The following is a 13,820-nucleotide window of genomic DNA, read 5'->3' on the forward strand; positions in this document are numbered from 1 at the left end:
CCCAGGGCGGGGGTGGGCACTGGACAGGGGCTGGAAGCCTCGTGTTTCAGTCTGGCTTTGTCTTCGGCCAGCTGACGACCTCAGACAAGCCCTAATCCGGGCACAGTTTACTGTCTCAGCCTTGCTCTCCTCCCTGTGATGCTCCAGGGAACTGGGAAGGGGAAGGCCTGGGAGGGCTGTGGATGGGGTGCCTGGTTTGGGTGGTCTGGCTGGCATGCAGTAGGTGCCTCCTTAGTGTACACTGGCCTTAGGGGAACAAAGTGGGAGGGGTAGGCAAGGCCAGAGCAATCTCTGGACCTTTCTCTGTTTCCCCACCTTTAAAACTGGCCTGGGAGGGACTTTCTGGTGGTCCAGTGGCTAAGACTCTGTGCTCCCAATACAGGGATCTGGGTTTGATCCCTGGTCAGGGAACTAGATCCCACATGCTGCAACTAAGAGTTTGCATGCCACAACTAAAGATCCCACGTGCTGCAGCTAAGACCCAGTGTAGTCAAATAAAAATAAATAAATATAAATATATATATATATATAAATATATAAAGTGGCCTGGGAGTCCTGGCTACTACCCTGGGTGACCTCAAGGACGTGCTCTTCCCAGGCCTGGGCCCTGACTTCTCTCTGGGTCATGGCTGGCCATCTGCCCAGATGGAGATGTCTACCCACTCTGGGAGCTTCTCTGGTGGCTCAGTGATAAAGAATCCACCTGTCAATGCAGGAGATGCAGGTTTGATCCCTGGGTCAGGAAGATCCCCTGCAGAAGGAAATGGCAACCCACTCTAGTATTCTTGCCTGGAAAATCCTATGAACAGAGGAGCCTGGTGGGCTACAGTCCGTGGGGTTGCAGGAGTCTGACATGTCTTAGCGACTAAACCATTCCTACCACCCACTCTGGAGGCTGCTGCCACTGGGATAACAGTTGAGACCTCACCCACCCCAGGAAGTCTTGATGGGGCTTCCTGTGTGCAGACTAGTCTCCCTCTGCCCGGGTGGGAAGACACCATGGGGAGGGGCTGGTGATTGAAATCCAGGGAGCCTCATCCTGACCCCCTGTGTCCACAGGTGTTCCTGGCCCTTGGGGAGCTTCTCCTGTCCTGCAACTGGGCGGTGGTTGCTGACATCCTGCTGGTAGGTATGGGGGTCAGGGCAGAGGGCTGGGCCTGGGGTGTTGAACGGGGGCAGCTGGCGTCTGCCCTGCTCAGGGCCGGACTTCTGTTGTTGAGTGGCCCAGAGGTCAGATGGGGCTTCCGAGACCATGGGGTCAGGGACCGAGGTCAGCAAGCAGTTGCCTTGGACCGGGGGCCTCCCTGGCACTCTCAAACATATCCTCTGACCATCACTCCTGTGTTGTGGGTAAGCACATGGAGGCTCAGAGAGGCCAGGGGCCTGGACCAGGGTCACACAGCCCGTAGAGGCACTGAGCCAGGGCTGGGACCCGGGCTTTCTGACTCCAGGCCTCTTTCTTTGCCCCTGTTTCTTGACTGCCATCCTTCTCAGCAAGTGGTCTCCTTGGCCTCTACACTGGGTATGCAGTCAGGGATGCTGGACTTCGGGGGTACCCAGCCCAGGTGGGTCCAGGCCACCCCAGCTCCCATATCATGGGCTGCAAGGCTCGGACTCCAGTGAGTCCTGATGCTGTCCTGACCAGGTGATGCTGGGTCCAGAGTCTAGCACTGCCCCCCCCCCCCCCGAGCCTCACTCTCCATCCAGCCTCCCGGCTTCCTTCTAGGAGACCACAGTGAAGCTGTTAAACACTGAAGGGCTGTGTCCTTGTGGATTACACAGGGTCCCCACCCTAGCGACACCCCGAAGCCCTTGTCCTGCCTCCTGGCAGCCCAGCACGGCCCAGCGGTGGGCCCGAGGGAAGCAGAGCCGTCCTGACGCTGGTCCAGTGCAGACGCACGAACCTGGGTGTCAGCCCTGCTTCTGCCACTTCCCAGCTCTGCGTGCCCTAGGCAAGTCACTTTGTGTCACGGAGCCTCAGTTTCCCTGTATGGAAAATGGGGATGAAAAGACCTCCTGGATTATGGTGAGGGTGAAACAAGATGATCCCTGTGAAGCTTGTGCCCTCTGCCCAGGGCAGGGAATGCTGGCTGGGGTTCTGGTAATAAATCAGCAGTTCGTACTTTCTCATCTTCCATCTCCTAAAGAAATCCTGGCATCCTGGAATCTGAGTTTGAAAGGGCTGTGGGGAAGTGTAGTCATGTAATTAGCCAACAAAACCTGCTTGAATACTGCTGTGGACAGGAGGCTCACTCTCTGTTTAGATGCTCTGGCCCTTCCTTTGACCCAGGCTAGCGGGTGTCGACAACGCTATCCTGTCTGTGACTCCCGGGTGAGTGTATCAGCTGCAAGGCTGCCGGCTCTTTTCCTCCCTCCAGACAAGAGACTTGGGCTCCAGCCCAGACTCAGCCACAGACCTGCTGAACGGCCTTGGGCCTCAGTTTCCTTGCCTATAAAAAGGGGCAATCATAACTGGCCTGGCGGGATGAGCAAGATGGCCTGAGGGAAAGCCCTCAGTGTATGGGATTGCGCTGGCAAAGCTTGCCCCGGGTATGGCTGCCCACTTGTAGGCACAGGGTGATGACCTGCCCCCACCCCCAACACAGCTTGTCCGCTGAAACCTGCCCCCGCCCACAGTTTCTTCCGCCTCCCCCCCAGCCCTGTTCCTGCTCCACATGACAGCCCCGCAGATATGTGAAGACTGCGCCCGCCCGTGGTCTCCGTTGCAGGAATGATTAACCTGGCAGAGCCGGCCTCTTTGTAGTGCCACGTGTGGGTTGGGGGCAGGGGTCGGGGAGGGGGCCAGTCAACCATAGTCTGACCCATCTGGCAGTGCTGGGGAGCGGGCGGGTACCACCCAGGGGGCCAGACTGGACCCAGCCCACCTGGTGCTCCTCCTGCTCCTCCCCTGGCTTAGAGGCATCCAGCCCCCAAAGCTCAGTGGGGCATGTCAACCCAGGGAGGCTGCTAGCCCCCCTTCCCCTGCCTCCCCACCTTCCGAAAGCCTCACGGGAGGGACAGCTTTGTGACACTTCGTTGGCTGGAGCTGGACCACCTCTTGGAGCTCAGTCTCCAGGCAGAGGGGGGGAGGGGCTCCAGAAGGGAGGGGTCTCAAGCCAAATGCCGGTGAGGGGACCGCTGCGGGACCTGAGCTGTGGAGTGGAGGGGCAGACGGGGAGCGGAGGCGGGGGAAGGATGAGAGGTGACGAGGCCAGAGTGCAGACTAGCGAGTAGACGGTGCCTGTGAGAAGCTGCACAGGGGACAGAGGGGAAGAGAGGAAGGTCCCTGGAGTTGGGGGCGCATAGGTAGCGAGTGCTGCTTTTCCAGAGATGAGGCTGGAGGGGAGATGGGTGGAGAGAGGCTGGCAGGGGTTAGAGTGGGGCTGGGGCAGGAAGTGTGGGGACGCTGGTGTGGCATGAAGTACAGGGAGGTCCTTGCTGGCTACCCGTTCTTCTGAGGCCCAGAAGGCGAGAGGTCAGTGGAGCCCAGGAGCCAGGATTCTGGAATGGTCCACCTGCTTCCACTCCCAGCTCTGCCCCTCTCTCTGGCTGGCCTTGGTGTGCGCAAATGTGCTGTAGGTGTTTAACAGAAAGGCAGTACCTACCAGTTACACCCAGGCTACAAGGGCTAAGAGAGCTAAGCCTGAATCCCTGAGGGGTCGCTGTGGGCTCCATGGGCCCCACGGCGGTCCTGCGTCAGGGACACGGCTCTCTTTGATCTGCTTATCTGCAGGGAGGAGAATCCAGATTCTCTCCGGGGAAGAGACTTCAGGGACTCTTCAGTGGTTCTTAAATTCATTGAGCATAAGAATCAGGTTTAGGGGAGCTTATTACAAATTTCATTTCCTGGGTCAGGAAGATTCCCTGGAGAAGAAAGTGGCTACCCACTCCAGTAGTCTTGCCTGAAGAATTCCATGGACAGAGGAGGCTGGTGGGCTATAGTCCATGGGGTCACAAAGAGTTGGATATGACTGAGTGACTAACACTTTCACTTCACTTTCATTATAAATTCACTTTCCTGGCCCTCTGTCCTCAGAGTCTGATTCAGTCATGTCTGTGTTGGGGCCCAGGGATCTGCATTGCTCTTGAATTGTCCTGCGTGATCCTGGTGGAGCTGCTCCTCAGAATGCACTGGAGGACGCTATTCTAGTGCAGCCAGCTTTCCAGCTCATGAACCCTCTGCAAAATTCTGACCAGTGCTGTCCACCCCCATGTTTACATACCCCTCTGATGGGCAGCTCACTCCTTGCATCCTGGGAAACCCCTGCCTCCTGGTAGCTCGGTTAATAAAAAGGATCTTGGCTTATCACAGCCAAGACCCACTTCAGACTCTTGTCTGCGACCTCCCCACTAGTCCGGCTGGGACTTGGATGGCCTTGCTCCCTGCAAGACTGGAGACTGTGTATCCCCAAATGAGCTCACCATCTCTCTCAACCCACTGATGGGGTCTCCAGCTCCCTTCCCACCCTCCTGTCTCTCTGGGCCCGCCTCTAGTTTACCCATCCCCAGCTGTGGGGAGTCGGGCAGAAGGGGGACTCGCTGCCTCTCCCAGGTCTGTATTCTGGGTTGCTGGAATCCTGCCACCGGGATCACCTCCCACCTCTTCAGCAGATCCCCCTTCCCTGGGGATCATCACCCTCCACTTCTCCCTTCATCCGTGCATCTCCATGCTTCCTGCTCTGCCTTCTGCCCCTAGGTAGCCGTCTGCTCACTTGTCTGTCTCACCCTCCCAGGGGTGTCTGGGTGTGAGGGCTGAGTGAGGCACGTGAGGCAGGCTGCCAGGAAGTTTGCACCTGGTGACTGCCACTCCGACTTTGTGCGGGCCCTTGATTGGCGCTGGTTATGCCCCGGGCTATAAAGGGAACAGCTCTTCTAAGAAGGGCGAGTCAAAAACAGAGGTGTTTTTGTCTCCGAATAGAGTGAGCCTGGAGTTTTGGGAACCCAAAAGCCTCTAAGCTTCTAAAATTACCTGCCCGGCTCTCCAGCTGCTGGCAAGGCCCAACCTTGGCCCCTGGCTACATGGAGACCCTGGGGACCCAGAACAGGTAGGGGGAGACCTACATCCCTGCCACTGGCAGCAGGAGCCGATCTGGGTCCTGCAGGTTGGAGTTCCTGGGAGGGGAGGAAGGGAACTTTCTCTCTCCAAGCAGCCCTGGCCCCTGCATGGACTTTTTTGGACATTCAGAGCCCATGTTCTAGGACTGGGGTCCCCAACTTCTGGAATCTAATGCCTGATGATCTGAGGTGGAGCTGATGTAATAAAATAGAAATAAAGTGCACAGCGAATATAATGTGCTTGAATCATCCCGAAACCATCCCCCACCCCATTCGTGGAAAAATTGTCTTCCATGAAACAGGTCCCTGGTGCCAAAAAGGTAGGGGACTGCTGTCTCTAGGAGGCCCTGCCCTCTGCCCAGAACCACCAGTGAGTAATCACATAATTATGGGGTGAGGAGGAAGCACTTGGGGAAGGCGCAAAGCTGTGGTCAGTTCCTCCTCAGGCCTGTTGGCAGGTCCTGGTGATGGGCGGGAGGCCCAGCTTCTCTCACCACCTGGATAGACTGGCTCAGTGCCAGTGACTCCAGGACCAGCTGGTCACCCTCAAGAGTGACTCCTGTCGCTTTGTCCTGCCCACCCGCAAGCCCCTCTCCAGTCCTGTGGCTCCGGCCTTCACACCTTGGCTCACACTGTCCCCTGTCTGGAGTCCCCTTCTCTGCCCTCCTTGCAAGTTCCCCATTTGCAGGGCTTGAGGTGAGCTTGCCCTCTTGGTTCTTCTCACTGTTTTCCAAACGTTCTGTAACAAACATGTCAATGTTTCTGGAAAGGCTCCTTTTTGCTTGTAATAGCAGGATGGTCAAGCATCAGACCCTGGAGACGAAGGCCTAGGATCAAATCTTAGCCCCACTGTTTCCTGGCTGGGTGACCCTGGGCAAGTTACTCACCCTCTCTGTGGAGGGTTTCATCATCTGTAATAGTGGATAGGAATTGTGTCTCCCTCATGGGTTGCTTGAGTGGATATATTAAAAAATACATATATGAGATATGTAAAATGTATACAGGAAGCACTTAATGAATGTTAGTAATTATTATAATAATTATTATTATATTATTATTCTCTGATGGGCTCAGATTATGGCCAACTAGGCCTTGGGAATAGGCGTTGGTGTGGGAAGCTCCCCCGTGGATATCCTGTTGGGACCGTGTAACCTTGTGGCTTCTAGTTGAACCTCCTGCCTCCCTCCCTGCCTCCCTCCTCCTCTTGCTGCAGCCCTGGGTTCTAGCAGAGTTTCTCCTGGGGTCAGTCTCTAAGATGATTCTACTTGACTTGTTTAGTTGGCAAGATATCAGCTAGTCCCCTCCGTGCCTGGTGCCTTGCTGAACCCCCAGGGACCCCAAGAGAAATTAGACAGGAGCTTTGCTGCCAGACCATGTAAGGGTAAGGGGAGGAGGGCAGTGAACCCTTCCAGCTGAGGGGGACGTGCCTTCAGTTAGGGGTGCACACGGGCTGTGGGGCTGTGGGAGCTCAATGCAGGCACCTGAACTCTGGGAAGGCTTCAAGAGGAGGTGACCTTCTTGAAGGTCAGTCCTGAAGGATGAATGGGGATGCTCCAGTTGGACCAGAGAGGGAAGGCTTGCCAAGCAGGAGGCCCAGCAGGTTCAATTTATTTCAGCCTAATGTCCTCAGGTACCGGATGAGGAATGATCATGAAAGTAACCCTTTATGTAGGTACCATTATTATCCCCATATAGGGATGAGGAGGCTAAGGCACGGGAAGGCGAAGTGACTTGCCCTTCGCTCGTGGGTGGGGGGTATGGGATTGGGACCAGACTAGTGAGTGGGGGGTATGGGATTGGGACCAGACAGTTTGACTCCAGAATTCATATATTTAACCTCCCCACACCCTTCCAGGTGGGCCTTTTCAGCAAGGCTGCCTTTGGTCTCTGCCCAGACGGGCTTCCTGAGAGAGAGACTGAGCCCTCCGCCCCACCCCACCTGGGTGCCCACGTATGTAGGCACCTGGCCTTGCACCCTGTCTTCACTCCACAGCCCACACTGCTGCCTTCCGTGTCCCTGAGCTGGGACACGCCCACCCCCTCACTGTTGACACAGCCATGCCTGGGCCCCCTGGTTCAAGAGCAAACTCTTACGAGAGGTGGCCCTCATTAGGGGCCTGGCAGCTCCATCCTGGGGGACTGGGGAGCCTTCCTGAGACTCTCAGAGGCTAATGTCTTGGTGGTGGGGCTTCAGGCATTAGGGTCATGGACCCCCTACCACCCTACTCTCTCAGCCAGCCTGTCCCCTCACCAGGCAGGTCTTTGGCAGCGGGGGGACAGGAGAGGGTCTGAGGGGCCACCTACTCCCTGTCCTTGCTCAGGGACCTCCCCTGGTTTTTCTGTGTTTTGCAGTCGGTGGTGGTGCCCAGGTGCCGGGGGACAGCTGAGGCGCTTCAGATCACAGTGGGCCACATCCTGGGAGATGCCGGCAGCCCCTACCTCACGGGACTTGTAAGGCCGGGTGGGTGGTGGGGCTCCAGGGAAGGGCTGCACTTGGAGGCCTAGCGGCTTCCTGGTGGGTCCGGCAGACCCAGCCTCTCTCCTCTGCAGATCTCCAGTGCCCTGCGGGCGGGGCGCCCCGACACTTACCTGCAGCGCTTCCTCAGCCTTCAGCAGAGCTTCCTGTGCTGCGTCTTCGTCATCGCCCTGGGCGGCGGCTGCTTCCTGCTGACTGCGCTGTACCTGGAGAGAGACCAGGCCCAGGTCCAGCAGTCTGGCACAGGTACCCTGCTCCTTTGCACCCATGCCGGGCTCAGGGCTGACCCTATAGGAGCAAAGAGCACTGGCCACCTCTTGAATTTATTAATTTATCCATTCATTCATTTGTTGATTCATCCACATGTAATTATTACGCCCCTGCTATGTGCCAGGCAAGATTGCAGATCCTGGGGAGTGAACATCAAGTCCAAGCCCACGTGAAGAGAAACGAACAAGAAACAAACAAAAGCAATAAATGACAGTATGTTTGAGGTCATAAGTGCTATGAAAGGCATAAGGCAGGAAAGTGGGGAGAGAGGAACAGGTGGGGGCAGGTTGCAGTTTTTGAAAGGGTGGTCAGAGAGGTCCTCACTGCATAGGTGACCCTGGAGCAAAGATTTGGAGGAGGGACTGAGTTGTGCAGCTGTCTGGGGGACAGTGCTCCTGGTGGAGGGAAGAGCTTGTGCAAAGGCCCTGGGGTAGGAATGTACCTGCTTGTGTTTGAGGACCTGCAAGAAGGCCGCTGTGGCTGAAGCAGGAGCAAGGGGGGCCAGCGGCAGAGACGAGGGTGACCGTGAGAGGAACAGAGCATGGGGGGACTGAAGGCTTCTGAAGGGACTGAGGCCTTAACACTGAGTGAGATGGGAGCTGCTATGGGGTTTCCAGGGCACAGGCCCCAGGATGTTTGATTGACGTCATAAAAGCACCATTGTGGTGCTGCTGTGTTGAGATCAGACTGTGGTGGGGGTGGTCAGTGTTGAAGCGGGGAGGCCAAAGGGGGGTTCTGTAGCCATGAGGGGAGAGCAGAGGGGCTGGGACCGTGGTGGTGGCATTGAAGGTGGGGAGAACAGGTCAGATCTGGAATTTATTTTGAAAACGGAAGCTGGAGGATTTCATGTTAGACTGTGCCCAAGCCTGGTCCCCAAGCACCTCTGCCTCCTTTGGGGCTGGCTGAGTGATTTCCGCCCACAGGGATCCTTGAGAGCGAGAACCAACGCCTGATTTCTGGCAGGGGTGCCTCCCCAGAGGACCCCTGAGGCCCTGCCTGGCAGCGAGGAGGTCCCACCTGCCCTGTCCATACCCGTCTGGGTGACCTCCACCGGATCAGTGCCTCTGCCCACCTTTGACTGTGGCTCCAGGACCCTGGCTGAGCTGCACCTGCCGTTTCTTCGCTCCCAGCTGGAGAGCTGGCAGCGCCTGTGGCTGGGCTGGGAATTGAGCTGTCAGCAACCCGCGCGGGAGTCCTGAACCTATGCCTGACCCAGCACGAGGCCACTCACTCCAGCCTGGAGTCCTCAGCCTGGCTGCCAGCAGGCCCGATTAAAGTGTGGCCGGTACAGAGCCCGTTGATAAAGGCCTTTAGACAATCATGTTATTTATAGCCTCAAGGTGTCTCTGCTGGGATCAGGAGCCGGGGAGGAGGAGGTGGGCAGTCTGGGCGGAGGATGCACGGCTGCTCAGCGTGGGTTTCTAGGCATGCCCACCCTGGACCGCCCGCTCTGACCCTGCTTCCCCACTCTGCAGGGTCAGGAGGGCATGGGACACCGCTCTCTGTGCATTCACCCTTTGAACTCAAGGTGGGGGCTGAATCAGTATCCTGGAAGATAGGTCTCTACTCGAGTGCTGGTGTTGGGGTGTGGCCACAAGATCCATGGAAATCCTCTGCCTGCACAGACCCAGCCGCCTCAGACCCACGCTGGGGGGCTCGCATGGCTGTGCATGAGTGCCTTGCTCTGCATCCCTCCCCCTCCCCCATGGGGACGGCTGGCTCGGTGGGACTCACTGGGCTCAGAGCAGCTGGGCGCAGCAGGCCCTGCAGGAGATCAACAGCTTCCAGGCGGGTAGCAGTGAGGAGGCATGTTCTTTCTGCCACAAGCATAAGCGTCTCACCCTCTCCCCTGGTGCCCAGCCAGGCCATCACTGTTCACTTTCTGATCACAGCCGCTGGGCCTGCCTCTCAGCAGCTGCGGGCAGAGCAGTGACCCAGACTCACGCTCCCCTCCTGACCCTTGCTTGCTCCGTCCCTACCCTCTATGGGGTCCTCCCTGCCCCTTAGGTTGGAGGGGACAAGTTCCAGGAGCTGGACTCTCCAGCTCAACCCACACCTGCCACCCCCAACCTCCCCAAGTCTCAGCCCTCCCTCTGGAGCAGCCATCAGCTTCCCCCACCCCCCACCCCTCACCGTCTGATGCTTGGAGCTCGTGAAACAGGCTAGCTCTGAGGTTACAAGAAAAACGATTCCTGAGGGTTCTTGTTTAGGGTTCTGCTCCTAAGTACAGCATGGGCATGGGAGGGAGAGGGGCCGTCCCACAGCCCCAAGCAATCCTCTGATCCCAGCTGGGTGTCCTGCAATTCAGTTCAACTCTGACACTGTCTACCCAGTGAGTGAGTGAAAGTTGCTCAGTTGTGTCCGACTCTTTGCGACCCCATAGACTATGCAGTCCATGGAATTCTCCAGGCCAGAATATTGGAGTGGGTAGCCTTTCCCTTCTCCAGGGGATCTTCCCAACCCAGGGATCGAACCCAGGTCTCCCACATTGCAGGAGGATTTTTTTACCAGCTGAGCCATAAGGGAAGCCCAAGAATACTATAGTGGGTAGCCTATCTCCTCTCCAGCGGATCTTCCCAACCCAGGAATTGAACCAGGGTCTCCTGCATTGCAGGCGATTCTTTACCAACTGAGCTATCAGGGAAGCCCTCTCTACCCAGAGAACATCACATTCCACAGGTTAAGGGTTCAGTCCTACAGGACTATCCATGCCAGGCCCATCCCACACTTCAGATGCCAACCACAAGTCCAGGTGGTGAGTGGCTGTAAACCCAAGGTTCTCACAACCCCTTCCTGGGGTTCCATTAATGTGCTGGAGAACTTAGGAAACCCATTTACATGCCGGTTTATTACAAAGGATGGAACTCAGGAATAGCCCGATGAAAGAGATGTGTAAGACATCTGAGCATCTGGCATCTGAGCCTTCGGTCCCAGCCAGTGTATGGTATGGGGGAAGGGCACGGAGCCTCCACTCTCCCCAGATGTCCATGTGTTCACCAACCCAAAAGCTCTCTGGACAGCCCCCTCCTTTTGGATTTTTATGGAAGCTCCATTACTCAGGCATGATACCATTGGCCATTGGAGTGTGATCTCAATTTCTAGCCTCCCTCCCCTCTCCAGAGGTGGTTTTGGGGCAGGGTTGGGACCAAAAATTCCAACCTTCTAATTGCAGGGTTTGCTCTTAGCCTTGTCCTTAGGTGAGTTCCGAAAGTCACCTAACAAACAGAAGACACTTTTAGGGATCTCATCACCTAGCAAACTCCAAGGGTTTTAGGCACTCAATGCCAGAAACAGGGTGAGCAGCCAAATGATATATTTCTTATTATAAATGACAATATCATACTTGGTTTCTCCTGAGAAGGGGGCAGTCGGTCTGTGTGGGATTCACTGGCTGTGTGACCCGGGCCACTCTCTGTCCTCTCTGAGCTTCAGATTCTCCAGTTCTATTTAAGAGGTGTGTTGCATGTGGTTTTTCTAGCCTGTTAGTCACTCAGTTGTGTCCGACTCTTTGCGACGCCATGGACTGTAGCCTGCCAGGCTCCCCTTGTCCATGGGATTCTCCAGGCAAGGATACTGGCGTGGGTAGCCATTCCCTTCTCCAGGGTATCTTCCTGACCCAGAGATATACCTCATGATTTCTCATGGACTGGGTCCACAGAAGCCAGCTCTAGGGTCTGAATCTTCTCCCTGCAGTCCTGGGAGGACCCCTGTGAGACTCAGCTCCCAGGAAATGGGCAAAGGCTTCCTGAGAGTCATTGGCTGCCACCTCCCCAGCTTGAGTCCAGGGGCTGGGGAGAGAGATCAGTAATCTCATTTATGCCAGTTCCAGAAACACGTTGGTACCAATGAGTGCCCATCTAGGTTGTGGGCAGTGACTCCAACCCTGCTCTTGGACCTCACAGCCCCAGAAGGAAAAGGAAAACACTTAGCTGGGCCAAGTGAGGACCACTTACAGGTAGAAGAAGAGGTTCCATCCTTCAAAAGTTGTGAGAAGTTGACCTAGGAGCTGGTAAATAGCCAGAGAAGGTATGGGGAAGGGAATCCCTGGAGGAGGGAATAGGCAGAGGCACAGGGGCTGAGGCAGAAGGTATGTGGTGAGTCATGGAGAGGTGTGGTGTGGTCAGAAAGGAGGGGGTGTGTGTGTTTTGAAGTGGGGGAGAGGAGGCAGGAGAGACTGGCTGGGACCAGAGGGCTCAGGTGCCAGTTGAGGAGCTGGAGCTTGGAGCCTGTAATCAGGGTAGTCCCTTCTGACTCAAGCGCTTTCTGGAGTTTAGGTTGCCAGGCAGGGCAGGGTGGTGCTTTCTGGGACTGAGCTAGACAGAATGCCCCGCCAGGAGTTTATAGGATGTTATCATCCTAAGTGTTTTGAGGCAGGGCAGGAGCGCCGGGGTGGCGGACTCTGGGAGGGGGAGAGAGTATCTGTTCTGTAAGCAACCCAACCCTAGCTGTATTCAGCTCCCAGCCCCTGCCTCAGCGGGGCTGGTCACTCAGACCTCGCTGCGCTGAGGTCCTAGCTGTAGATCTTTGAGAGCCTGGCCACTCAGGCTCGGCAGGAGGAATGGTCAGTAGAACACACCTTTCTGGCCGAAAGGGCACTTGCTGGGTGACCCTAGTCTCTGATACTCTGGACTCACTCGTTGGGAATGTTGATGGGAGAAGTCCCTGCTGAGCAGGACGAGGCCCTCAGACCTGACCTGCTCACATCATGTGTTAATTGTGCTTCCTGGACACACGTCGCATTCCAGCTCCCCAGGTGTCATTCCTGGTATGCAGGTGTGCCTGTCAGTGTGCATGCGCCCGTATCTGCTCATTTCTGTGTCGGAGCATGGAGCAGGTGTTGATAGGGTCTGGATGATAAATCTCTTCTTCCACCCTGACCTCAGGCTTGGAGGGTTGAGCACACACATTGAGATGATCACCCCAATCCTGGCTTGTTCCCCTGCAACACCAGACATCAGTCAGTTTCATTCTCTGAAGAATGAAACTCTCCTTTATCTCTCCTCCATGCCTAGGTGAGCCTGTGAGCTTGTTGGTTTAATGCAGTCTCTAACAGAGCTGTCAGGAGGCAGTGAGAGGCTGCTGGAGCCAAGCTTTATCCCGTACAGGGAGGTATGGGACTACATCAATTAAGGTTGTAGGGTGGTATGCAACAGAACCCGACTGATAACTTAAGCAAGAAGGGGATTTGTTGAAGCACATCAGGAGCTCACAACATCTATGTGGAGATTCAGGAGCCAGGGCTCTTGGGCCATCTTACTGGGGGACCTTCACCAGAGCTCCAGACAATTTTTTCCTATCCTTTTTCCACCCTACTCAAGATTTAAAGCCCTGAATGGGAGAGTCCAGTTGGATCATTAGCCTATGCCTTGATTTATTTATAGCTCCATTAAGACCAGGAAACCAGGATGCACTTAAGAGCATCAAAATAAAACAATGAAAGAAAAAAGAGACCAAAAAAATATATACAAATACCAATGACTGTGTCCATTACAGCGATCTTGGGCAGGCCACTGGCCCTCAGATGCAGCCTCTCATGGGATAGGGAAGAGGCCAGACTCAGTGTCCTTCAAGGGATTCTTCATTTCTGAGAGTCCATGATCAAAGGAGATGGAAGCTTCTATAATTCAGAAAGTGTTAAAAATGTTCAAATAACAGAACAGGAACTTCTGTGTTAGTGGGGACTCAGAGCCATCTGTTCTGAGCAGGGGAGAGGCAGAGACAAAGCGTTCTGAGCTGGGGGGTGGAGGGGCTCCAAGTCCCCTGCTTGGCAACAGCAGGAGCAGAGAGGAGCTGTCCTCTCCCTACCCTTGGGTGGTGACCTGTGGAGAAGGTAGTCAAAGGGTGGATGTAAATGGCACATGGAAGCTAATGGAGGGTGGAGTCAAAGAGGGAGAAAATGCCTTTCTCAGAGGGGCCAGGAGAGGAATCTGGCTGGTTTCTGAATCACGAAGAACAACAGATACATGATGCAAATCAGCATGCACTTCCTGAGTCGCACCTGCTAAATGTCATTTACTCA

General features: G+C 55.6%; 1 protein-coding gene across 7 annotated transcripts in view; it reads left to right on the forward strand.

Annotated features, from left to right (window-relative positions):
* Positions 1-9,109, forward strand: part of SPNS3 (sphingolipid transporter 3 (putative)) — a 63,608-nt gene extending 54,499 nt beyond the window's left edge. For 6 of the 7 annotated variants that reach the window (XM_043903445.1, XM_043903447.1, XM_043903443.1 and 3 more), the window contains 4 exons: positions 1,060-1,125; positions 7,408-7,506; positions 7,606-7,777; positions 8,725-9,109. In XM_043903445.1, the coding sequence (XP_043759380.1) occupies positions 1,060-1,125; positions 7,408-7,506; positions 7,606-7,777; positions 8,725-8,789 (402 nt within the window). In that variant the 3' untranslated portion in view covers positions 8,790-9,109. The other variant, XM_043903442.1, reaches the window with a different exon arrangement.
* Positions 9,110-13,820: the final 4,711 nt, after the last annotated feature.

Source organism: Cervus elaphus, chromosome 5, assembly GCF_910594005.1.
Source record: "Cervus elaphus chromosome 5, mCerEla1.1, whole genome shotgun sequence".
NCBI classification, from domain to species: Eukaryota; Metazoa; Chordata; class Mammalia; order Artiodactyla; family Cervidae; genus Cervus; species Cervus elaphus.